Source organism: Ambystoma mexicanum, chromosome 5q (genome assembly GCF_040938575.1).
Source record: "Ambystoma mexicanum isolate Mex_15411 chromosome 5q, UKY_AmexF1_1, whole genome shotgun sequence".
Lineage (NCBI taxonomy): Eukaryota > Metazoa > Chordata > Amphibia > Caudata > Ambystomatidae > Ambystoma > Ambystoma mexicanum.
Window position 1 is genome coordinate 503,937,299 of NC_090933.1, and position 26,866 is coordinate 503,964,164.

The following is a 26,866-nucleotide window of genomic DNA, read 5'->3' on the forward strand; positions in this document are numbered from 1 at the left end:
GGTTTGGTTTCAGCCCAATACGTGCACCGTTCCAGGTCCCCTCTCTGAAGCTCGTTTGTGAACTAATGAGGCCGATAACATTAAAAAGAAGAACAGAAACACCCAGGCAAAAATTCACAGTTCATGTTTCGCTTAGATGAATGCTATCCCAGATCAGACTGGGGCACACAATTGTCTCGAGACGGGCTCAGCAGCAAGGAAAAAGTGGCCAAAGTTGCAAACAACAATGAATTCCTTTTGTGACAGACACTAGTGGGACCACGTTGCCGCCCGTGCCCTGCCCGGTCCTGGGCTTTGCCCTGCCTCAATCACTTAGGCTACCTACCGTGGGGCGACCCCCGCCACAGCCATGCTGAGCCTGATGACAAAAATAGGTGCACAGCGCAGCGGCCCCCGGAAGGTGAGATTTTAAAAGACAAAACGTATATTTGGGCAGCTGGGGCCCATCACTTTCAAAGTGATGGGCCACAGCCGCCACTCAAAATAAGTTATTTCTTTTAAAACCTACCTTCCGTGGGGCGGGTCCCCGGCCACCGGCCCCACGGAAGGTCAGGTTTTTAAAGAAAAAAGTAAAACACATACTTTTGGGCACAATCCATGGGCTCGGCCGCCCGCGGCAGAGTCATCCGACTCAGTCTGCGGCAGCCGGCAGCCCCTGATCACAGAAATTGGCCTGGGCCTGGCAAAGACTGCAGTCAGCAGCACACTTCACACAGGTCACAGAGACCGAAGCCCGGGCGCAGACGGGCCCCTGGTGGGGTCCTGACTCCTGGGCAGTCAGGACACCACCAGTGGACCGTGCTGCCGCCCGGGCCCAACCTGGGCCTTCCTTGCCTGATCACTTGACCGTGACAGGCTCAGGCTGCACTGCACGCAACAACAAGTGACTTACCCGATTTGCCGGCTGGGACTTGGTATCCTGTTGGGCCTCAGGGTGGGCGGGGCCGGGTGCGCACACTGGCACCTGCACAAATGAAAAAGCAGGCATAAGGGGCCCCAGGAAGCAACTAGGCCGCACCACGCAGTGCAGCAGGGTAGGCTCTCTCTCTCTCTCAAGTCAGGACCGACGCCGCCAAGCCTCGACACCTTCACTTCACAGTAACTCGTGAAATGAAGGCGGCGTCGTGCTGCCTCCTGTGGCAACAACACGTCACCATGTAATTTCACTGGCTCAGAAGAACAGCCAATGAAAACTGCACATTCTGTGTTACTATACAGAATGTATCAAAAACTGCATAGTGACAACAGAATGGTAGTTTTCATTGGCCGTTTTTAACAGTTTGTTGTCCATCGCTATTGCAGGCCCCTCCCAGGCCCAGCCAGCCATGGCCTGCAACCTGCAAGCACGAGAGAGATCGAGATCAGAATGACAAAGCCCAATGATTTATAATCAAAGCGAAGTGGAAGAACAAACAAAGCGATTGCACATGCGCTGGCCCCGCATGAGTTCCGGTGCCCAAAAAAAGAGTGCCAGTGTTGGGCACCGGCAACCACCCCCACAAATTAAGCACTGCATTATCTTTGTACAGAAGGTTACGAGAGCCTATACTTCAGATGGCAAACACATCCTCTACACATAGTAGGATCTCCAGGTACTCTGCACTGCTGGAGGGCAATTTGGAAATCAATACTATGGTACAGAAAGAGAATGGGTCCCACTTCCTGGATTGCACAAGCCTGTCCCGATAGTACAGGACTCCTACAATTCCCATATATGTACACACACAGTGTCTACTTAATGTAAATCATGCTCTGTTCATATTGACATTAGTGGGGAACAGAGTGGTTCCCCTGAAATAGCTGGTCTCTCCCTCATGTCCCACTCCAAAACAAGCAGCTAGCGATGGCCAGCCTCCCAGTCAATTTACAGCAGAATAACCTTAGCTGACAGGTGTGTCAAGTGTGCCAAAAGTAGGAAGCAGTGCAGTCTGACCAGACCAAATCTGTCTGAATCTCTCTGCTAGTAAGCCAAGACTGTATCCATCACACATTTTATTTCTTTTTTTTTAAAGGGATTTCACTTTTGGTTGACATTTTAAACATATAGCATGGGCATATGAAATATACAAAAAGGAAGTGTAGTGAAAAATGGATATTGTTGCCATAGTTTTAATTGACCAACATCAATACATACACTTTACATACATGTGCATAAATGACTGGATTTGATCCAGTGACAAAGGCCATCATTTCTAGTTCTTTGTGCTTATACATTAAAAACACACTAGACATTTACTTGCTGTCAATTGTACCATGCTGTTTGGATGGCAAAGCCTATACCTAGTGAAGCTTAGTAGGCCAGCACAGCTTGTATTTGTGGGCGACAGCTAGCTGGTTATTGTATTGGGCGTATGCTACTTCCATTCATATGTATAACAGTCTTCTCTAGTTTGTTTTGAACAGAACAAAATGAATCCACTCGAGGTACATATTTTGCTGCTTGCCCACATGTTTAGAAAGGTGTGAAGGATTAGGAGACAAATCTAAAAAAAAAAGTCATACCGTGACCATCTTGTTCTCCTGGTGCTCTGTATCTGTGCATGCGTAGAACATGGTCTGAAATTTCTCGATCGTTGTCTGCATCCATTTGATCAAGAACTATGAAGAGCAGGTCGAATCTTGACAGAAGAGAGTCTTGCAGTCCAATGTTTTCCATGGGTGTCTTGTACTGATCATACTTTCAGAATGGAGAACAAATGAAAAGAAGTTAGTACTATAGTCAAAATGTGAACATCAAGTCTACAATAACTAGGGCACTGAAACATCTTTTTTGCTCAAATTCATGGGGCATTTAAATTATTTGCAATCCAGTTTTCATGCGAGATCCAGAAGGTGAACAACAGGTCAAACAGATACAATCACAAGGTTCATTCTATTGTAAATTATCACCTCCATTAGTAGCCTAAACGTGCATGAAATTAAGTGTGTAGGAGATCCAGCATTACTAAATTAAGCCCTGGCTTATTCCTCTAAGGGGTTAATTTCAAAGCTTAAACTCAAACTTCCAGAAACGTGAATATTCTAGAGCTCGTGTAATGTGGGACTTTGACTCGGAAGGAGTTACTAAAACCAGAATGGGCTAAAAATACAGAAAAGAGCATAGATATCGGAGAACAAGTTTAGTGATAATCCGTCAGTGGCACTTGGCAATTAAAACTTCTTGAAGAATCTCCAACATGGTAAACATTTATTTTGTAACACTGATTTTCACCATTGGAATTCTCCAAACAACGAGCCTCGCCAACAATCCATCCCAAAACCCAAACCAAGGCTAAATCGCTGTGAGTTAATCAGACCCCAGATAGGCCACAGACAAAAGTACAAACATTTTTGCAACCTACAACCTCACAGGTAAAGTTCATCTTTATGCTGCAACTTGCCCTCCAGAACTGCCGAGCAGCCAGAACCACAGAGCAAATTACCCAACACTTACTCCAGTGCTCGTTCAACACTCATAGAATCATCATCCAAGACCACATGTAGCTTTGCCTTTCATCGCAGCCTTTCCAGCAATGGCCTTATTGCGACCATTTCAGAGTTGCGCTTGGTACTATTATGCTTTATGCAATGGTAAGAAAGGATTCAGGTGTTATCTTTCCTTGGCCTAAACAAAGGATGCAAGCATCCATCACCTTACATTTTAAGAGGTTTTCCAACCACAGATACTCCTCACATGTTCTCTGTAGGATGGGGAACTGGCTAGAAGTGCCTTTTGAAGAAAATTCTATTAACAAGATATGTTTATTGGTTCCAACGGACACAGTTCTTCCCATATGGCAATTCAGGTTTACTGACTGAACACAAAGCCAAACCTGTCAAATAGTGAGGTAAACCACCACCTAAATGCAGGGCTTTGCATTTTGAATGTAGTAGCAACCATGATCAGATGGGCTGCCGGGTGGAATTGTAGGAGTAGATGGGGTGACAAGAGTTCATAGTTAAGTCCTTCCCCACCTTTCAACAAGCGGCTGTAAAGATCCATCACAGCTGGAAGTACTTCCAAATGTTTGTTTGAAAGCCTTCAAGCCAAGTGTGGGGACCAAAGAACTACAGGTTTCATTCCAGTAGGCACTGCTGTTAAGAACCTAAGCCCATTAACGTTAATAGAGGCACAGTATTTCAAATTGAAATATAGAGAACTGCTTCATGAAGAGGTCCTCACAGTACATCTGCCTCTGTGTCCCTTTCTGAGCAACTGCCAGCTCAGAATCAGTGAGCCCTTTAGAATGGTTTCACATTGAGAAGTCTATGTTGATATCTCTTACGATCTTTCCTTTCACAGAGTCAAAACCCCAGCCAAATAGGACTAGGCAACAGTCTGCTTATATTTTGAACTATGTTGATCGAGTCACCATAACACCATACCAAAGAGCAAATTCAGCCAGGTAACGGTAATCTTTTAGACTGCTTTTCTTCCCCCTATGATCATCAGAACTGTCTTACAAGTTATGTCCCCCTCTCCGTCTTAATGGGAGATGCTGAATTGGGGCACAGGGAAGTTAGGTTGGCACTCAATATAGGTTTTGATTGCATTAAATGTAATTAAAAAGTGGTTCAAATTCAAGACTGATTAAAATGCATTTGAAATTGTGTTAGTGAACATCAAACCAGTTGTATTTCAGGCAGACTAAAATCACCATGCATTTTGGATATATCCCCATTAGAAAATACTTCTATGTAAGAAGAACTATCATCCAAGAAAATAGAAGCACATCACATGTCAACAAATATTGGGTATGGTATGAACCAACAACATAACTAATAATATTCAATAGGACATGCAGTTTAGAATGTCATCTCCTTTCTAAACCTATGCTGTGCAAGTGAAAATGACTGCACCACCCATTACATTCAATGCGGTCGTCCAAGCACCTTAGTTTTACTAAACTAAAACAAATAAAAATAAACTAGAAAAGTCTACACATGTAAGGAAAACCACTTCCATTTTTCAAAAGAAAAATTTCTAAAGAACTGCCTGTTAATTCAAATTCTTCACATGATTTACCTCAATGGGGGACCAACACTAAATCAAATGTTTTTCAAGCCAGAAATTACAAAGTATAACAATAAAATAATGATTTGCTCATTCTTCCCGCCAGGAATGAGGATATAGAGTCATTTGCTCCAATAGGCTTCCAACTGTGCATGTTTTCTTAGGTCTTGACCACATGTGAACTAATTTCAAAATCTGAAATCCTTCACTCCAATCTGATGGTTATGTTCATGAAAAGATCTCACTTCTGAAGATCATATTCTGTTCATTCCATCTAATGCTTGCTTTTCTGTATGGCTGACTAACATAATAAAGCCGTCACGGTTAACAGAGTAAATCGTATTGTAACCATATGTTACAGCCATAGTGCAGTTAGTACAATCACAGTCTGCCCTCATGATCAGGCAGGTTCTCAGCCACAGATCACAATCTCAACATGCATTTCTAATTGTGCTATATGGAATTAACAATTGTTAATCCATTCAGTACTTTATGCCACAATCACCAAAATGCAAAAACATTTTGCATCAATAAAGCTTTCATGCATCACACAACATTACCACCTCACCATACAGTCAACGAGAGTCAAATAATTATTAAGATCAGGTCATCTATCCGATGAGTTCTTGCAGGCAAAATAGGAAGCTAAATTAATGAAAAAAACAAAAAAATGTAAACAGTTACGAGATAGATGGAACAGATCTTGAGGGACGCGTAGAGTAGTCTCAATCAAGACCCAATGTGAAAAGATTCTCAGAACCTCCAAAGTTTGTATTCAATGCAGTAAGAACATCAAAGACTTACTGAAAACAGAAGATCATGATTCTGAATATCAATTTGTTTAAGAAAAGTCTGGTTAGAATCCAGGCTTGGATTTTGGCACTTGCAGGACAGTCATGAAGGCAAATGTCAGACAATCGAACATCTGGAGAAACAGTTTTTTCTTTAGCATTGTGGCATGTGGAAATTGCAACAATTTACATTATAGATTGCTGTGTGGGATTAAGTTGGTGAATCCTCATGCAGCTTATGGAATGAACAAATCAAAATTTCCAGATACATGACCCAAAATGTTTGGTGCTGTGATTTCATGGACAATGTAAAAAAAAAAAAAGAAATTGTGAATTAGTTTATAACAAACTCTTTACACACCACATCATCAATCTTTAAAAGTCCAAGTGAAGCCATTCTTCATCACTCCCTACATCTTTATAAAAAATATATGTGGCTAGGGATTAATTGTGAGCATCCTATTAATCTTGATGTTATACGTAGCTAGTATTTTATCTAAAAAAAATAAAAAATAAATGTACTCCTCCCCATACTAGTGCCGATTTCCCACCATGGAGAAACAAGATCCACCATTCATCTGCTGTCAGAGAGATTGCACTCTTGACATGTTTCAGGAGAAATAGCGATCTTTCAGCAATCACTGCTGGACACGTCGCTATGAGAGGTTTAACTGTCTCCATGTTCTCTGGGATATTACAGAATCAACACACCGTCATTAATCTCATGTTTCTGCGTATATAATAGCTTCTTTGTTGGGTAGATGTTTCATTTTATGCGTAGAAACAGATTGTGGTGGTATCTGCTCGGGAATTTCTGCAGGTAGGTTGAGATATTTAGAGCATTAGGCTCCGGAGCCAAATTTAAGAGATTTGTATTGTTCTCTTAATTCTAGAGTGTGGATCCAATCTTGTCATCTTAAGTTTTTCTTTTACCCCACAAAGGGTACAAACAAATTATTCCAAAAACGACTCCAAATAATCCAGTTGGTGCATGCATTTTTCTTTCCATTTGTCTAGGAGATCAAGACACTTTCCTGGAACCTTTGGCTTTAAAATGCTGTATGAATAGGTGTCTTGTGCATTGATATTTTCCTCAATAGCGATAATGTTTTCCATACTAAAAGAGTGAGGCTTTGAAAATACGTGTCAATGAAATTGAGAATTATTTGTGACCTAGTGTGATCAGACTAATGTCCTTGAATAATCTAATGTTTAGGTTAGAAAACCTTTTAAATGCTTATGTGTAAGATGTATTGGTTTTACAAAGTATTTTATGTATGTAATGACAGTGAATTATTTTAAGTGGTAACTTCGTAACTTAAGTACCTTATACGTAAGTAGCAAATGTAGGATTGTTCTGTTTTTATCTCAGTATCTTAATGTTTTGTAAAAAAATATATATTTGTGAACATTTTTTGTAAAGGTTTAAATAAACCAAAAACAAAGGGAAAAAAAAGTGCAATGATTGCAACCCAAGAACAGCTCTGATGGCAACTATTGGTAAACTCTTTGGCACCATTATTGTTGATTTCCACAACTTTCGCTCTAAGGAGTTCCAAGTTTTTCATGGCAGATTCAGACTCGCCCCTCCTACGCAAGTGGGAATTGGAACCATCATTTGTATGTAGAAGGTATGCAGGGGTATCAATGAGAGTTTACCACATCTTGCATGCAGTATGGATCCTTGTGGGCCAACAATTTGGCTTTTGTTGTACTGCTCTTAGCCAAATCTTTTATTCTATTGATTTGTTAAACTTAATCCCCAAGTAACAAATTGATTCTACAACCTGTAGTTGTTCGCAGCCTAGTCTCCACTTGAAAATCTTGCCCCCCCCACTTCGTTTGCAGCCGAATGACATTTTTGATTTGTCAATATTAATGATCAAGTCAAAGTCATTAACTGACAAAGTTGCAATGAATGACCATTGTAGTCCACTGTGTTTGATCCAGTAGGACTAGGTCATCTGCATAGATCACAGCCGATATCCATTGGTCATTTATCTTAGGAGGAAAGTGGCTTTTCTTGCAAGGCCTGGTGTAAATCTGCCAAATATAGATTGAACAGAGTGGCAGCTAATGGACAGTCTTGTTTAACTCCTCTTTTAATGGTCGTTTGTGATGACCGTTCACCTTTATTGTTCAGTCGGACATGCATAGTCATTAGTGTGGAAGGCTTTGATGCAGCAGATCTTTTAGGGCAACCCTATGCCTGTAATTTTGCCCATAGCTTAGATCAGTTTACACTATCAAAAGGCTTGTTTTAGGTCGATAAAAGCAAAGAATAGGTTGAGTTTCATCTTTATCGACTCCAGTTTCATTCAATTCAGAATGAATAGGTTGAGATCAGTTCCTACACCTTTTGTGAACCCAGTCTGTCTTGGGTCCAAAAAATTGACAGAGGTTGCCCATTCAGTTAGCCTTTTTTGCAAATTGGATACAAAGAGTTTTCCAATGACATCCAACAGGGCTATCTGTCTATAATTAGCCGGGTTGTCTCTAGTGCCCTTCTTAAAGATAGGGATGATAGCAGGAGTCCACGATGTTGGCAGCATACCAAGTGTTAAGATAAGCTTGTATAATATTGCTATAACCCTTGACCAGTGCTCTGGAGCAGCACATTTGTTAGACCATCTGGCCCGGCAGCGTCTGAATGTTTCTCTTCTCAAAATCGCCTCTTCGACGTCAGCCGCAGATATTACCAGGTTCCAAGATTTGCATGGAACGCTCGTAATCACTGAATCATCTTCCGGAATACCAGTGTAAACTTTAGAATAGTGTTAGACCCACCACTCTGAGATGCCACTACTCAACCTTCTTTGTTGGTTAAGGGTAATAGGATTGATAATTGACCATGTGTCTCTGGAGGTTGATTTACATATTGCTTTTAGCATTGTTTCCCCTTGCTCTCGGTTGCGTTTTTTAAAACTGATCAGCCAGTTTTTATAGCACGGTGTTCCTTAGACTGTGACTTTTGCAGCATGGTGCGGCAGAGTATTGGAGTGTTGGTGATGTTTATTAAGTCACGTCGTAGAGTCTTCCGATGTTCAACAACTGATATGCTGTAGAGCCGTTTAGGTATCATTAGTAATTGTCCAAATCCTGTTTTCACCACTTTGTAGGTTGCCAGAAGCAGAGCATAGGAGATGTTGCCCAGATCGTTTTCTGCTAATTCAAGATATTTTGCAGTTAAATTGACATCTTTGTGATTTTTAGTCGATTGCCACCTTGGTTTATTGTAGTTGACTCAAGCATGTGAATTGACGCATGTCCACTTCTCATATTCAAAGTCAGCTTCAGCATTTCACGATCACTGCTTTGTTGCGGAATGAGGTCTAGGCAATCTATGTAATCTAGAAAATGGTTGTTCCAGCTGACTCCCCAGTATTAGCAAATATGACTTATGAGCCGACTGTGCATCAAATCCCGTTTTTGAGGTCTGTAGGTTACATTGCGGGCTGTTCACTTCATACTGAAGATTTGGTGACTTTGACAAGTTTCTAATCAGTTTAGACGAAATGTGTTCTTGTGGTTCAAACCCAAATGGCTAGCTGGGATTGCTTCTATCGAATTTGTAGAGCGCGCAACAGCCCGGGGGCATCGTGGCACTTGTTACAGAACAGCTTTCTTGGTTACAGAAAAATATGAGAAGCAACACAGACATATTACACTACACGCATGAGAGATAGCGTGGCATTGTGGCGCTCGTCAGACATATTTGTTATATAAGAAAGACAGACCGTATATATTACAGGCATAATAAAGAGCAAGGCAAAAGGGTTTAGGCAAAGAGGGAGGTTTTGAGCTTTTTGCGGAAAGCCAGGATTGAGTTTTCTGTTCTGATGTCAGTGGGTAGTGCGTTCCATAATCTGGTTGCAATGTAAGGGAAGCCTAGCCCACCAGCTTTGGACCTGTTGATGCGTGGGGTGTGAAGTTGGTTTGTGTATGGAGTTCCGATGGGCCGAGTGGATGCGAGTTTCCTTTATTGTATGTGATTTTATGTGAAGGATAACCCAGTCGGTTCTGGACTTGTCTACGTATTCCACTCATATGTCGTCTGAATGGACAGTTTGCAGTGCAGGGACACAGTGCAGTAGATGCATCACATTCTGTTTAGACTTGCATCATTTCTGTCGGTCAGTATGTTCTCTAGCTGGATCTTCTCAATTCTGCTGTTAAGACATGTCAGAGTTGTCACAGCATTCCGCACAGAAATGGATGCAAATTTCAGCCGCTCACGAGGTCCCTTTGGGATCAGATCACATGAACTAGCCACTTTTGAGATAATAGGTTGCGGAAACCTTGGAGGTGCACTGGACTTGGCGTTACACCATTTTTGTGACAGTGTTAGGAATATAGGCGGATCGACCGTTGTAACGGCATTCCTTTCTGTAGTTTCCAGTGATATAGTAGGTGCCTTTTGCTGTAGTTGGGCACCAGACTGTCTTTGTTCCGAAGGTAGATTGTCGCACGACAGGGCTCTTGGTGGAATAGCTGTGTTCTCTTCTAATAGATCTTTCATTCTACATTGATCATGCTCCTCTAAAATGGGACTCCTTGCCGGCATCCGTTGTAGAAGAGGTGCTTGACATTTTGTGCCGATTGTGCTTACTCGGGGAACAGCTGCACAGGTGTGTTGGAGGCTTTGTGTGAAACATTGGTGTATCCCTAGCTCAGTTTGGGCTAGACTGACCGCACTTGCCATTATACTGTGCAGCAGCGTAATCAGATTTCTTAAAGATGCATGCAAGCCATTTGCTTTATACTGGACCATTTTTGATGTTCAATTTCTTCGCATTAGTTGTCCTCATTTATTGGCTGAGGTGCATTATTTTTTAGTTGAGGTGTCGGACAACAGTCGACAAGCTGAATATGTCGCTTGAAGATCGGAAACTCTTCACCATGTTGTAAGATATTCACCTGTCGTTTGTCTAGTACGAAAGTCGTGTTGCAAGTCGTTACTGCAGTTCATTTGGTCATCGCCTGTTTGCGGTACGTCACCTATCTTTGGTGCGTGAGTTAATGCTTTTTTAGAAAGCCTCCTACTTGCAGACATTAGGGTCCGCAGTTGCTGTGTCTGATGAGGTATTCTAGGTGACTCCTGGTTCTTTTGAATAATGGTTGCAGGGATTGATGACAGCCTTTATTTTCCAACTCCTGTCACTGGATTTTCTGACTAGTATCTGATTGAGCTAGTTGGGGATACTCCACAGCCATATTTTCTTTGGCACCTCCCAAAGGCTCCGTCGGTCGCTCAGTTACTAGTTCTCTTCCATTTGGTTGAATCTAGCAGCGCAGACATCATGGTGGATTTTCCCACTTGATCCCCACTGGCCAAGGCACATAAGCACGCTTGCCATGTTGCTGATGTTTCTGCCTCATGGTCTAATCTTTCTTGCACTTTGGTCTTAAAAGCTTCCAAATAAAATAATTTGGAGTGAGTCATGGCTAGCAGTGTTGCGTTATCCTTGACAATCTCGTTCATTGACTCATAGCTTGGTAAGTGGCGCCATTGAGATAGTGAGCGCTGCCATAACGTTAGTGTATTTGAATCCCTGCAGCCATCGACAAACGACTTGTCATTGTAGTGGTCTGGCTGCTTGTGCGACCGTTTTTTTCCAGATTAATTAGTTGTGTCATTTGAGTCACTTGGAGGCGGGCTATATGAAGGACTATGCAAGTCTGCTGCCTACACATTGGATTGTGTAGGACTGGGGTCAAGGATTGGAAGAGCGCAGGTTTGATGCAAAGACGGCACAGGTATTTTCCATATTAATGGCTATTGACTGCTGTCTACCATCGCGGATATCCAGAGGTAAAACATTTCCCTTGACAGAGGTACTTTCCTAGATTTCTATTTTGGTGGACTTGTTTGAAAGGATTTCGATAGACTATCTGAAAACCTACACAGCCGTTCGTCAGCATGCTCAAGCCCACAGTATTACTCCATCTTTCTTACGTGCTTCATACTCCTTAATTTCATCTGCCAAAGACATTTCATTGGAGCAAAGCTTCCTGTTTGGGATCACGCTTGTTGGTGTGGACATCATTATTGACATTAACGCAGTCAGTGTAACAGCTGATTACAGCGTGACGCTGGCCACTCCAAATGGCTTGGACTGGCTTTTAAACTTGGTTTGAAGTTTGTGTTTAGGGAGTCCCTCGCTGGCGGTGAACCCTGGGGGATGCTATCCCTACATTCAACAGCCACACAACCACGCAGTCTTTAATTGGCTCTGCAAGGTCCAATCGCAATAGAGTTGTTAGTGCCGGCAATGGACTCACTTCCCCACTTCCCCGTTGTTGTTTTCAGAGCACATCTCGTTGGAGATTGCAGTTAGAGGGAGTTGGTCAGAGCCGATTGAATCATGAACATAGTTTGTAAGAAAATTGAGGTCAGAGTTCCGATTGTGGGCGTCAGCAGACCAAAGCTTCCTTTCCATAAGCGGACATTGCTAGAGGCACCTCTGCTTCGAGCAGTTCAGCGTCAGTGATGTCTAGGGTAGTATTGTGTGCATCAGGTCATGGATGTTTGTTTCGTGCAATGCTAGGTTTGTTCAGTGGTTCTGGGGTATGACTCAACTTAACCAGCACAGTAGAGACACCAGTGAGTGCATCGCAGGCTCCTGCTCAGACTCCACCGAACATCCATTGTTTCTGCTGGGTACAAGAACCTGAAGACACAGCTCGGAGGTGGACAGGGGGGTAGGATCATACATTTCCACAAGGAGCAGGCAGAATGGGGTAGAGAGTACTTCAATGCCCCGTTGCGATTTGGGAGGGACTGGGAGAGACTGGATTCTCATGCAGATGCTATGCACCCCCTGGTGGTATAGGGGAATTCAGCAATTTACAAGTCTCTTAAAGTGGCAGCAGAGAATCACAAGTTCTAAAGCAGATATTGCAGGATTCACAGACACGACCAGCTTGCACAGAGGAACTTTTATTTGAAGCTTGATCACGTGGTTCATTCCTAACTAGAAAAATCACAGAAGTCTAATGGGTCAGGACACTCAATTACTCCATATGAGGAAATATGTATTATCTTTAATAGTTATGCTCAATGATTACTGCCCAGGCCCTCGTGAGCAGACAGGCAACAATATTCAGTTTACAGATATATTTTATTAAGGTGACCTAAATGATGTCACTTTGCGAAGGCTCATCTGACAGTCTCCATAATACAGTTTCAGATTATAAATTCTAACTGTTTTCCTTGCAGTTCTAATAGTCTTGTTTCCATATGTTAGTCTTTTTTTTAGTTTAACTAAAGGAGAGTTGACCACCATATTGAAAATAATGTACACTTAATTAGAAATGCAGTATTTTACTGACGGCACATGATTAAAAACTCTCCATAAGAAAATGTCAATTTCCTCAACACCATATTGAGTTTTAACATGCAAGCGAGAAAATATAGGTTACTGCATGTTTCATGCGTTATCTTCTACCAACTGGACATTTACGACAATTATATATAGTCTTACATTTACGACAATTATATATAGTCTTACTTTAGATCCTAATGAGAATATACCATGAGAAGCAGTGGAAGGCTGTCACCACTACAAATTTGGTTTGATATTCACTTACAAAACTGCAAATACATTTTAATTAGAAAGAAGGCAAAACAGTGGAACACCTGCTTAAATTTCCAATCACCCTATTCTGGGTACCAGTTCAGCTCCTCATATTAGCACCAGTCGTCAGCAGATTGCAGCTATGAACCATTAAAGCGTCTGCAAATCATATCTAACACAAAGGCTGTGCAAAACCACTTGATATAAACTGTAGGTTTTCCCACAGTTTTCGCTATTCTTCGATGGGCAGTGCAGACTACAGACTGAAAATCATGGCAAGATTACAACTTTTTACAGTGGATCTCTAAACTAGCTCCTGTGAGTAAGCTATAAGGTTGGCAAACACGAAGACTCTGCATACACCGGCGCTTTGCTTGAGGAGTACTCCATCAGGATGCAAAAGACCTCATTCAGCTCTCATCAGGTGCAGCAGCAGCTCCGGAACAATGGCAAAGAGCAGGGGAGAGAAGGAGCAACTCACCCCACTAAAGCGTGTGAACAGCAGCAAGCTCACTAGATCCGTAGAGCCTACTTGATGTGCATGTGGTGACTGAGCCACGATCCATGAAACCTCAGCCGCACAACCATACATGAGATGCAGATAGTGTGGACTCTGCAACACCGACCTGGTGTCTTTAGGGCCTTGAAATAAGATGTGCCAGTCTCCGTACGTGGGTGGTGCAGAAGTGAAACCCACATGATCCAGTTGTCCTACAATTCTGATGTCGCATTGGATCCCGTCAGAAATAATTACCCGACATCATGAAACAAAAAGGTGTCCAATAATTACCTGAAGCCAAAAACATGGATCGAACGTCACTGGTTCATGGAGTCAAAATAGGAATAAAAACAGTTTTTCCAAGTCCAATGCAAGTGGACAATGTATTACGGATTGGCATGTCCTTATCGGACAGGGAGTTCTTGTCCCTGAGCGGGTAGTCCCTCCCAGTGAGGTCCAACTTGCCCAGACCCCTAAGGAGTGCTTTGCAGAGCAGGTGCATCTCCCTAGCCTCACAGGGGGAGGCTCCCCTCTTGGGAGAAGGGACGAACAGACAAGATTCGTCCCATAGTAAAGCTGTAGCTCTGTAGATGGTCTTGCAAGACAATTAAGCAGTCGGTCTTTGCTACTATCCAAAATGTATCATGTGAGCTCCGTTTGATACACAAGTGACCCATAACTGGCCTTGCTATAGACCAGTCACTGGGCGTGGCTATGCTCTGCACAGGGTTTCTTGCCACAGCCTTCTGGTCTAACATATGGACCTACCAAATCGGGGCTTCTCGTGGGTCAGCCACGTCATTCATGGATATGCTACCTCCCTATTTAGGACATGCTGTATGGCCGGTGCTTACGGGAAAACACAATATTCACTACAGACTGCTCAGAGATTATCAATATCTTCTACTTTGTGACAAGTTGCGCACACACTAAATCACTACGTTAACCATTCATATGGCCAACTGTGCAGCAAAGCCAGCGCCATGAAATGGAGAATTGTTTTCATCTAGAATCCAACTCTTGATGTTACTCAATTTGCACCTTCTGCAAGATAGTTATCAAATCAGGATTATTCATATGGAGAACACCATCAGAAAGTATTCATTGAGGTTAAACCCATAAGACCCAAGTATGGAGGATATGTTTAGCATGAATAAGAGGGCAGAAATCTAAAAATGTGCTTTCATCAAAAAATGCATTCAAAACCAAAAAATAAATAAAAAAACAAAACTAGTTTGAAATGTCAATCTTTTTGTAGAATGTGGTCCAGTGTACGTACAAAGTATCTGACCCATTGAACAATGCAGTGAATAAAGGTTTGTACTGGATGAGTCACAGCTATAACACTGAACCGGGTAGGTAAGCAGAGCCTATTTGTATTGCACCTAAATGTCGACCCTATCAACGTTATACTGCAAAACACTGGGGGAAAAAAAAAGAACCAAGAAAGGCACAAATGCATGTAGGGAGGGGGCGGATAGGACACCCCTTTGTCTTTGAACGTCCATTTTGGAAGCAGGAAGCTCCCCATTGGCCCATCCAGTCCATGTGATTGCAAACCTAATGAGGCGTTACCTGCTTGAGAAAAGCAGCGCGCTTCAGAGCACCAAAGAAGCCTGCATTCAGCACCATCACCTTCTCCCTTCTGGAGCTGAAGATTCACACACTTGCACCAAGCTTGCCCGGACTTTGCCCCCCTGTGTAATCCCTGGCCACTGCCTTGCATCCACTGCAAAGGGCTGAACAGACAAGGGAAGGTTCAGTTTGGTCCCATTAGGTCCTAAGGCTACTCGCCATTCTGCCCAATTACCCTTCCATCCATTTTCACAAAGCTGCAACACGAGTCCCATGTTCTAAACCTGCGCAATCACTTATGAACTTCGGACAATGCATATAGCAACTGCATCTTGCAAATTGCATTTCCTGGTCCTCTAGGACCCTGTGGTCCTCCTACACCATCCCCATCACTCAGGCCTCCATCCAGCCTCTGGCCTCCCCATCCAAATGCTAATCAGCCTGCTCCTCTCTCCCCCGATACCACTCGCTCCGATCTCATCTACCCCAACTCATTCCCTTCTCCTCCAGCAACTACCTCCTCCGACATCGGCTTTCCCTTTTGACACCACCCTGGGACTCTGCAAGCCCCCTTAATCAACTTAAGTTTTATTTTTGTATCAACCCAAACTGTCTTTGATGGGTATCACCGAAACCTGGATTCTCCCTATGACACGAGCACCCCGACACCTTCACACAGACTGCCACATTCGCTCAACCCTTGTCCTCCAACAATAAAATGTGGCAGGGCCGATCTCATGATCAGCAAGGACACCGTTGGCGGCCCCGCTTCCTCTCGGATTTCACCCCTTGCTCGGAGTAGATCTCAATCCAACTTCACACTCCCTACTCTTACTATCCTCATCAGCTACTGAGGACACACAACCCTTTCCTTCAACTTTAAAAACTCCCAGCTTGTCCTCCAGCCATCCTAATGGGTGACCTCAGCCTCTCCATGGCCCATCAGTTCCAACTGGACTCCACTCTACAACTTGCATGACTTTCCAACTCATACCAAACTCCCGATCTCTTATTCCCATCTTCCTCTCGGGTCGCCACAGCTACCAGAACTGGCCCCTCCCCTTCTGACCACTTTCACTATTCCTTCTATTGCCTCCCACATGCTCCCAAACTCCTACCTCATCTATCCCCAAACATCAATTCAAGCTTGACTGCATGGTCCCCTATGTCAACATCTTGCTCCAAGTGCTACCCTCTCCATTTGCTCACTCCATTTAGATTGCCTTTATTGAATACAATTTTGCACCGTCTATACCCTTGAATAATCACCACCTTGCCCACACAATTACCTCCCCCCCCCCATATTCAGCTGCTGAGGACAGCAATACAACACCAGGTACGCAGTTGGCTCAAATACCAATTCCCAGTCCCTCACTGCCAACAAGTAATCTTTACGGTACAACGCACTGTCATCGCGGAAGTTTTTTCGCAGGTTTTTTTTTACTGTGGATTTTTAACGAAACAAAACTGACATTTTTAGGGGGGGTTAGAAAAATATACATTTGTGGTGTGGGTGTTCAGGAACAAACAATTAAAGGGGATAGGGGCTTTAGGGGGGGGGACCCCCCAAAAAAAAATAATTCGTAGAAAAATTTGCAGTAAAAAATCCAGCTAAAAACATCCTGTGATGAAATGACATGGAACCATCTTTACTGACTCAACACAGCTCTCACTACACCAAGCAGGTTTCTTATGTTTGCACCTCTGCAAACTATCCATGACCCACCAGGCCATGGTTTTCCCTCCTAAGAATCATTGATTTCCTTTTCTCCACCGATGATTTTGCCTTCTTTGCAACTAAAATCAAAATATCGGGCACCTTTTCCCACCACAATCTCCGTCACAACATCCCTCAATCTTCCCATCCTCCCCTTACTCCTCTTTATCTCACTTCTCCCTCACTGAACCTCCCACACATTCTTGACTCTGACAAACCGCACTTTGCACCATTGAAGAAATGTGTAGGTTATTAATTATATCATTAAATCCATTATATCACGCTTGGTAGAAGTGTGTAGGTTAGCCCAAGTATCGCACTCAGAATAATGGTGCAGGTTACCAATATTTTGCACTTAGGAGAATTGTGTTGGTTAGCCTATAATGCACTCTGTAGAACTGAGTAGAAAATAGCCAGTGCATTGAATCTAGGTGTATATAGAAAGTGGCCAATGTAGGTAGGATGCAGGAATTCTAGGTGAATGCTGAATGTAGCCAGTGCACCAAGAGATTCGTTAGACTATAGCCACTGCATTGAAACCAGTCACACCATGCTTATGGAACTTCGGATACAGGCACTCCCGTACAAATCTCTGCCATTAGAATGCAGCTACAAACTGACAAAAAATGTGGTCTAGCTGGACACAGCAAGTCTCTTGCACTCTTGACCACTTGCCCGCACCCATCCACATGCTTGACCATCATTGGTAGCTTATTGGAGCGCGGCCAGCCCACCCAACTCCCCATCTCGGCCAAATGCACACATGTCCGCCTGACAATTTTCCCATATCCTGGGCTTCGGTCACCCAAGGGCATTCCCACAAAAAGCATGCCATACTAAAAATGGGATAAAAGAGCGATAATTATAAAATACAATATACTAAGGAATTTGCACAAGTCACCTCTGCTCACCGCTCCACTATTCAACACCTCTCTCAACTACCATCTTCCAGCCGGTTAGAAAACAATTACAGTCATACACCTAAAGAAACTAAGTGCTGACCCGAACAACCACTCATTTTATAGAGCGGTCTCTATCCTGCTCTACCACTCAAATCCGAGAGGTTGTTCTTCACCCGCAGAGTTAACCATCTCATGGTACACTCAACTTGTGAAAGCATCCCTTGCTATCTTGGGGTCCTGTCCCCTGCTACCTTACTGAATGTACCTCACTGTTATCTTCACTCTTAATCTCTTGGCTCCTCAGCGCTTCAAACTACCGGTCTGTCAATCCCCTTTCCACTTTAGTTTCCCCCACTTCCCTCATTCCACCGATATTCTCTCTGGCCGTCAAACCATCCCTTCAGTTAAGCAAACACCACCTAGCAATGGAAGTTGTGGTAAAGAGACAACTCTCAATGTGTTTGGGGTGCAACTACGGTATCATCGCCTAGCTCGACCTTCCATGCCCTCCAACCATCCTCCACAGAACTTCCACTTTACTTTCTTTAAATTATGTTCCAGATTCCATGGGACACATTTTAAGCAACAATAGTATCAATCCATGTCCCTGGTTTAGGTTCCCATTATTATCCCTTCTTCACTCAGCTTATGCCATTCAATACAACAAACACTATCCCTGGGCTGCATCTGCTTTGTTATTGCCTTGGTTTCAAAGGATATCCTGTTAAATACAAATGCATCAGGAATCTCAGAGCAGATTGTAGCATTCAGCCAGCCCAAATTCAATAGCAGACATCCATCTACCTAAATGTGATTGAAAGTATTTTAAGCTAAGAAAGGGTCCCACATCTTTCTGAATAGACTTTCTCCTGTGACACAGAGCTCTCAAAAGCAACCAGCAAGCTCAAATCAGAAAGCAAGTCATCTAAACATACATGTCTTGGTCCTTTGAACCACCATACACCCTTTTGCGCCATGAAGCCCCTGAAATTCATATACGTTCCCAACACAGTCAGTTTTATGGTCAATGCTTAGGAAAACTAAGTACTCAGAGCAGTCAACGTCCTACTAAAAAGCTAGGTCCATCGGTTCAACTAATCAGGCAAGGCATTATTAGTTAAGGAACAGACGTTTTTCATAAACCGCATAGAAAGTCACAGAAGACTTTACATACAGCTAGATGGTCAGACATGGCATTTATATTGTTCAATAAACACTAAAAAACAAATTCTAGTTCTAAGAGTAAGTTGTTAGGCATCAATGGGAATTTCATGTAAACGAGTTAAGTAAATTTTCCAGAAACTGAGTTGCCAGTTATGAAAAGGCAGTGACCATTTATTCATGATAAATTCGAGAATAACTACGGATCTGTTCCCCTTTCAAACTCGACTTTAACAACTCAAGTCAAAAAGGAATAGCTTCAATGGCACTGAGAAAATGCAATATATCCATGAATACACCAATCGCCTATTTGCGTTCAGTTAGCCAACTGGTATTAACGTTGAGACAAGTCTGCTTAGCAAATGGTTTACACATTTACTTTGAGAATTAGCCTAGCGACATTTAGTTGGGGCAACATTTGTCTACAGTCAGGCCTACATTTACTCCCAGAATTCAACATTCAAAACATTGTTGGCCCTGTTTTTATACAATGATCTCAATCATTCATACAGTGTAGAACTTTTTGAATAATAACAGATCTTTATTCTGACATGTAGGCTCTATTATTTTTTTTAAAGGCCCATCTGGTGCACTCTAAAAAATCTGAACAAAAGCGAAAGCTTACCCTCCCATAAACTGGGTTGGCAGCAGCTAGTACACTGCAGCGAGCGTTCAACCTAGCCTGGATTCCTGCTTTTGCGATGGTGACACGACCCTGTTCCATTACTTCATGTATAGCAGTCCGGTCCATATCAGACATCTTGTCGAACTCATCAATGCAGACTACACCTCGGTCTGCTAACACCATAGCGCCAGCTTCCAACCTTCGTTCTCCTGAAGATTAAAAAAAAAAATACAAGATCTTTGGAAAGGATTTTACTGGGTAGTCACAGAAATATACAGAAGTTCACTTTAGGTAAACAATCTGCATGTTAACAAAAAGGTACCACGGTCACATGATGCCTTAAAGTCGTTTCCTTTTTCAGAGCAGGGTTCCCTTTTCCATTTCAGGACTCACTCCCAGCGTGCACCCAAGAAAAACCAGACTGAAGCCCAGACAGCCAATGTTTGTTTTATTATTTGTAATGCTCGGCCATACCCTAGGGTATCAGTGCGCAGCATTTACATGAATTGGCGAGGCTTAGTTACAGCAAACCAAAATATATACATAAGCACAGTAATTGTAAATAGCAGTATCATATACAAGTATACAAGAAGGCACAGGTGATTACAGTGTGTGCAACAAGGTAATATACACAAAACACAATAAGCGTAGGTAGGAGGATTATATACATGTAAACAAGTGGTTACAGTATGTGCAGATGGCAAGGTAGGACAGACTAGGCAATTGGATGCGTTAGGAGGCCTATGTTTTCAACCATGAAACTACCTTGGATTGGAAATTTTGATGGGGCAGGTCCATTCTGAGAGTTGGCGGTAGGGAATTCCACAATTTAGCTGCTTTCACTGGGAAACTGTTGACCCCTACTGAGGACCGTTTGAAGTTGGGCACAGAAAGGCAGTCTTTGTAAGCTATTCTTGTGGGTCCCAGGGAGACCTTTCTATAGAATCTGTCGATCAGATAGATCGGGGCAGCGTTGTTAAGGGATTTGTGAGTGATGTAGTTTTTAGGAGGATTTTGTTTTTGGTGGAGAGCCAATTGTTCTGTTGGCTGTGTCCTACGATATGCTCTCTTCTAGAGATTCCCAAAGCCGCTCTGAGAGCGTTGTTCTGAAGAGTTTGTAGTTTGCTGGTGGTAGCTTTAGAGGATCCCTAATAGAGAGCATTACAATAGTCCAGGCGGGACAATATAAGGGCTATAATGGGTAAGTTCCATGCCCTAAAGAAATGAGGTACCCAAGCCCACGCGAATGTTGGAGCAATAGAAAACAAACTGAAAGTGGGAAGAGACCGCAGGGGAACCAGAGAGAAACAGAAAACCTCCTTAAACTGAATTGGCAACAACTCACCAGCATATGAAGGACACCACTGGGAGAACAAGCAGCAAAAGCCCATGGCTGCTACCACACCTCCAGACTGCAAAATACATGCTTCAGAGCTTTTCCCCGGTGGAACAGCCCTGGAGAAGAGACCGGCATAGACTAGTCAGGTAAGGTGAGCGCTGCAGCCAATGGGAGGGAGAAAACAACCAGCAGGAACAGTATAAAAGGGGGAGTGCATGATAGAGGGAGGGGTGAGGTTAGGAAGTGTGGAGATGGACCAAGAGACCAGGCAGAGGACAGGAACTAATGAGTTGGCAGCAACGTTGGAGCAGAGTGCAGGTCAGGTATTTTTATTGAGAGTGGTAGCAGTTCCATGCAGAGGGCAAGGCACACCCACAATCTGTAAATGCCCACTCAGCAGCGGGGTATCGGAAAGAGGTCTACAAGTCCACAAATACGGCTGAACGTATTGACCAGATCACAACGTTTTGGTTCAAGGTGCCGACTCCCAACACCTGCATGCAGACTATAGACTACATCAAGAAAGTTAAGAAATTCAGCACTAAAAAAAATAATAATTGGTAACAAAATACCCCTGTGGAGGTAAGTGAATTTAAACAATTTTCAATCAACAATCTTCAAGTAATAGCCTTAAATGGACAGGCTGTGATGGATGAGCGCAAAGAAATTAAAGCCGCCATGACCATTGTATTTATTACAAATAAGCCTCCGGTTCTAGTGGAAAGGTTAGTCTAAACCAGCGGTATTCAAACTGTGGGACCACAGTCGCATCCTTTTTTTTTTAAGATTGTAGATTGGAAGAAACGGGCTGGGGCAGCTCACATGGTCGGCTGAAGCATGAAACTGTCTCGGGCACCAATGAAAAAGTGGCCATCAGTTGAAAATGTATATTCATTCCTTTAGTCACAGACTGTTTGACTGGTACCCAAGGGGGTGCTTTGTGTTAAAATGTAAGTAAATTGTGATATTTAAAGAATATTTATTCAGCAACAATGGTCAAAATTACTAACTGCATAGTGAAGTAACTCAAACTGCCCCACATTGGCCAAAAAGGTGGCCCACACAAGCATTTTTGGTACAGGCAGTGCCCTATTGTCCTATAGGCCTGTCCGAGCCTGGCGGCTCATCCATAAAGGCAAGGGGGCGTCCACCCGGTGGCCCTCTCACCCATTATTGAGGAGCTAAGGAGCCAGCCCAGTGAAAAAATGAGCACTCCTCAGCCTTTTTCCAGCTGGAGTGCTCCTGGGGTGGTTGAACTGTCAAAGGGAAAAACCATTTCCGTTTGACAGTTCATTTCTCCAGCCGCACATGCTCACTGACCCATGCAAGGCTGGGGCGTTTTGCTTTGCCAGCATTGCATAGCTCATTGGAAGTGTGCGCGAGGGGCACTCCTGTGCCTACTCGCACATATGGACACAGCAGCCTGGAGCAGGGCGTTTCAGCACCCACAGCAGGCCAATGCAGAAAGTACGTTTTTGTTCATTTTCTTTTATTTAAACATGTATGCTTGCGAGAGTGTATGGTGATGGATGCTCCTGTGAATGATAAAGTGACTGGTGTGGTTAGTTGGTTTTGGTCGGTTGAGCTGATTTTGGCAAGTGGTGAATAGAGGGGGGGGGGCGGGGAGGATTGTACAACAAACGCATCTAAAAAATGCCTAAATGTGCAACAAAGGCAATCCCCTACCGACATGCCAAAAATTAGCTCCCCTTCTGAGGCGCTGTGGAGCCCAGGGGAAAGGGATGGTATTTTTTTTAATTGGATTTCTATCAAAAAGATGTCCAATCAAAAATACCATTATTTCCCCCTTGGCACCCCAGCACCTTCCATACACCCATAATCATGTTGATTGTGTTAGGCCCAGTGGGGTTCAGGGGACAGAGATGGTATCTTTTTACTAGACATCCATGATAGAAATCCAGGATAGATGTCCAGTAAAAAATGTCATGCCTGCCCCTCTGGGCCCCCCAGCACCAATTGCTTACTGTTTGGCTATTTACCCATTTTTCTTTAAAGTATGCTCTACAATGCAACATTTTAACCCATTATTGTTAAGAAATTGACGGGGGAATCCCCCCCGATCCCTCTTTGATAGGTTCAGGCTCCCTCACTGCGCTCGGTTGCTACGGCTTTTTTGGGGAAATAGTTCTGCCCCTCCACTTAAAAAATTCACCAGCTACCACTGGCCCTCAGACTGTTGGGAACGGGATGGGGGAGCCCAGGTACTGTGGTGGGAGTAGGGTGGGGAAGAGTCCAGGGTGTGTGATGGGGTGGGGCGAGCTCTGGGACTGGGTAGAAGTGGGATGAGGGAGCCCAGCGACTGATGGGAGCAGGTGGGGGAGCCCAGGGACTATACTGGGAGTAGAGTGCGGTGACAGCACGCAATAGATACTGTATTTGGCATTTTGGGGGGGGCCCGGCCTGCCCAAATTTTGCTCAGGGGGAGTCCAGGCCAAAAGAGTTTGAAGACCACTGTTCTAAACTCATCACTATGCACTCAGAACTCGCACAAATCTTTGTGTCTTTTCGCAGATCAATTTTGAACTAAGGTCCGACTTTCAAGAAGTGCATGGAATTCGATTCTTATTGAAATGCGCTTTTAAATGGGTATTATTTTGTTGGATGTCCACCTGTTAGGTTTCGTTGGATTGCCGTCCCAGTCGGGGGAATGTTTGTTGTAGCACTAGCAATTTAAAAGTATTCCCGCTGATAAGTACTGAATAGCCACAGGTAGTGTGGTTTGTGATGTGTTCAATTTCGATCACTCGCGAATAGAAAACAGTTTGTTTTTTCATACAGGAACCAGGTACTACCTTTACATGTCAGATAGGATATGTTTGCATTTTTTCTGCACGCGTTGATGCACCTGCACTTTATAGCGTCTAGTGTATTACTGTATGCGTTTTATTGTATTTTTGCACAAGAGAGCTGTTTTTTTTATATGTGTTGAAGAGATGTGATGGATATAGATGTATACAGTTAGAGAATAAAATATCAAAGGTTTAATAACTTCAGATCTGTCCGATTTGTGCAATATATTTGTACCAAATATTGAAAGTAGCAGTGTGTCATTAAACGGTTATTGGGGGTATTGAAGAAAAGAATACACTTGGGGGTCGATTAGAACAGGAGGGCGGGCAACCCACTCTGTCCTGCATCTACTGTTCCCCTGTATTTTGAGTAGGTGACCTTTCTTGCATAAAATAAAAGGGGTGGCCCATTCATAGATTGCAGGTAGGTCTGTCTTGGTCACGGCCATGCTGGACCTGGGTCTTTCTATTACACAGAGGTCTCACTGCCCTATGTTATGGAACTGATCATTCAGATCACTTGTGCACAACACAAACAGGTTGATTAGTTTTTTAGTCATTTCAAAGGGGTACCGTCCTATGCTACTGGTTGGAGGAATTCCAGACCACCCTACCCGTCTAGTGACTTTCCCCAAACAGGATTAATGGTGTATTTCTGGAATATGCAACCTTCAAGACAGTTTGGGGAGTAATGCAGAACAAATTGGTCCAGGCTAAGAAAAGGCAGCATGAAAACAATAGAGAGTTAGAAAGCCTAAAGACCTCGGGTATAAAGTTTCAACATTTCCCACCAGGCTCACATTCTTAAGACCGACATTAGAAATGGGCAATCTTCATGGTGCACTAAAGGCCTTGTAAAGCAAAGTGCACAGGTGATTTGGAACGAGGTGACAATTTTAAATTCAGTTTGCATAAAGAAAAACAAGATGGCTTTTAATGAAAACATACTGGGATGGAATCAAATCTGGCACAGTTGATGTCATGAGTTTGAACAAATTTTTAGAATCCCCGACTTCCGTGTTCGGAGCACAGGTGGTGCCTAGGCAATGAGGACCTTGACTCAACACCCTCAAGTCACTTACTTCAACATAGCCTACTTTTTGAATGAAGCACACAGACAACGTTTATAACATGAACACACTTACTACAAAACACCCGATGTTTATGGGGCTTATTTCATTTTAAAAACGCAACTTGCATGCAGGGGCCCACCAACATTTTTTTGATATTAAAACCAGAAGACAGCGAGGCAGTGTTACGGGTACCAGTTACATGTGGCCCGTTGGCCATTGATCGTTCTATGCAGGATAGACTAACAGTTGCACACAGACGTGAATCACATGTGGGTTACATGCAGACAGTAATGATCCAGTAGGGAGATCAGGCATAGGTTCCTCGGACTATGCAAACAGCCGAGTTTTGAGAGCTCTACCCAACTTGCGTGCGGCTGGGTCGCCTGGATGGAATTTTAACACTCAAAACCAGAGTCTAAACAAAGAGTAAATTAAGGCGAAATGCCCTTGCTCTCTGCTTTGTGCGAAATAACAGGCTCCCTGCAAATTATTTTGAATGCGCTTTTTAACAGATGCCAGCAGAATCGGCCTATGTGCAAGTTGTAAATGCGAAACGCAGAACATTTTACTGTACGCCTGCACGAAAATCTCATGCAGGCGTACAACTGGGTGTTCTTCTCGCCTTTGCTGCCCTCCTATGCCTTGGTACAACACGAAATGGGGCAAAACGTAAAAAGGACTACGCCATGCTTCCATGCCTTTATGCCACTAGTTTGGCCAGGGACTCTAGGCTTAAGGGACTGTATTTTTTTTTTACCAACACAGGGTACACTAAACCAATAGGTCGGAAAAGCTGCACTGTGAAAACATTAAGCAGAACAGAGCTTTATCCTGCACAACCGGTGCCTACTTGATCAATGACAGTTGCAGGATTAGAAAAAATAAATGGCTTACCAGTTTCCTGATCAGTGGTAACGGCAGCTGTCAAACCAACTCCAGATGATCCCCTACCAGTGGTAGGAATAGCTCTTGGGGCCGTGTGTAGCACATATCGGAGAAGCTGAGATTTTGCAACCGAAGGATCACCTTCGAAAAAATAAAACCACATTTCCATTAGACGTGCAAGACTTGGTGTCACAATGTGAAACGTGCAAAAGTGGCCTTGGTCAATAGCCCCACTTTCAGGTGGACGTGACGAGCAATTGACATTCTAAGCACCAGTAGGGCTGCTTCCAGCATCTGCAAACTAGCCAAGTGTGGAGGGTTCTAGGAAAAGCAATGCTTCAGAGACCAGCAGGGCAAACCAGTATGCATTGTGAAGGTCAAGTTTTCCACATAGGGAAATTAGCAAGACATCCAACAGGATTTACTAAACAAGAAACGGGTAATGTTGTGCTTTCTTGATCCTGAACCTTTGATTATAGAGAACAATGCATTACTCAAAAGGAAGCCAAACAAGTCAATGGTTGCTGTGGCAACAGACCAACAATAGGTAATGGAGTTGATCATAGTAATTCCAGTGACAAGAAGCTGATGAGGACATGGTCTTCGTGTATATAGCCATGTATTTAGGGAAACGGAACATTCATGTGGCAGGAGCATTAGCACCAACGGCAAAAGTGGTGGCCAAACTGGATGTTCCGAGACACAAGCGTTAATCACTTACTCAATCCTGCATTCAGAGCTAGCCGAGGCACGGATGTCCTCACTACTCGCCACCCAAATCTGCCCGCCAATGTAAGAAAGAAAATTGTAGGCAAATACATTTTTAAACAACAAGACTTACTTTTGACAGATGTACTCCTTACACACCCGGGCTGGACTCGTTACTTTACAGCTCAATGCAACCATGTCATATTCTCTT

General features: G+C 43.4%; 1 protein-coding gene across 1 annotated transcript in view; it reads right to left on the minus strand.

Annotated features, from left to right (window-relative positions):
- LOC138497475 (maternal DNA replication licensing factor mcm3-like) overlaps positions 1-26,866 on the minus strand; it is a 345,395-nt gene that overhangs the window by 161,874 nt on the left and 156,655 nt on the right. Inside the window, exons 8-10 of the mRNA XM_069620977.1 lie at positions 25,957-26,088; positions 19,841-20,049; positions 2,503-2,677 (exon numbers count right to left, since the gene is read on the minus strand). Of these exons, the coding sequence (XP_069477078.1) occupies positions 2,503-2,677; positions 19,841-20,049; positions 25,957-26,088 (516 nt within the window). The remainder of the gene's footprint in view (positions 1-2,502; positions 2,678-19,840; positions 20,050-25,956; positions 26,089-26,866) is intronic.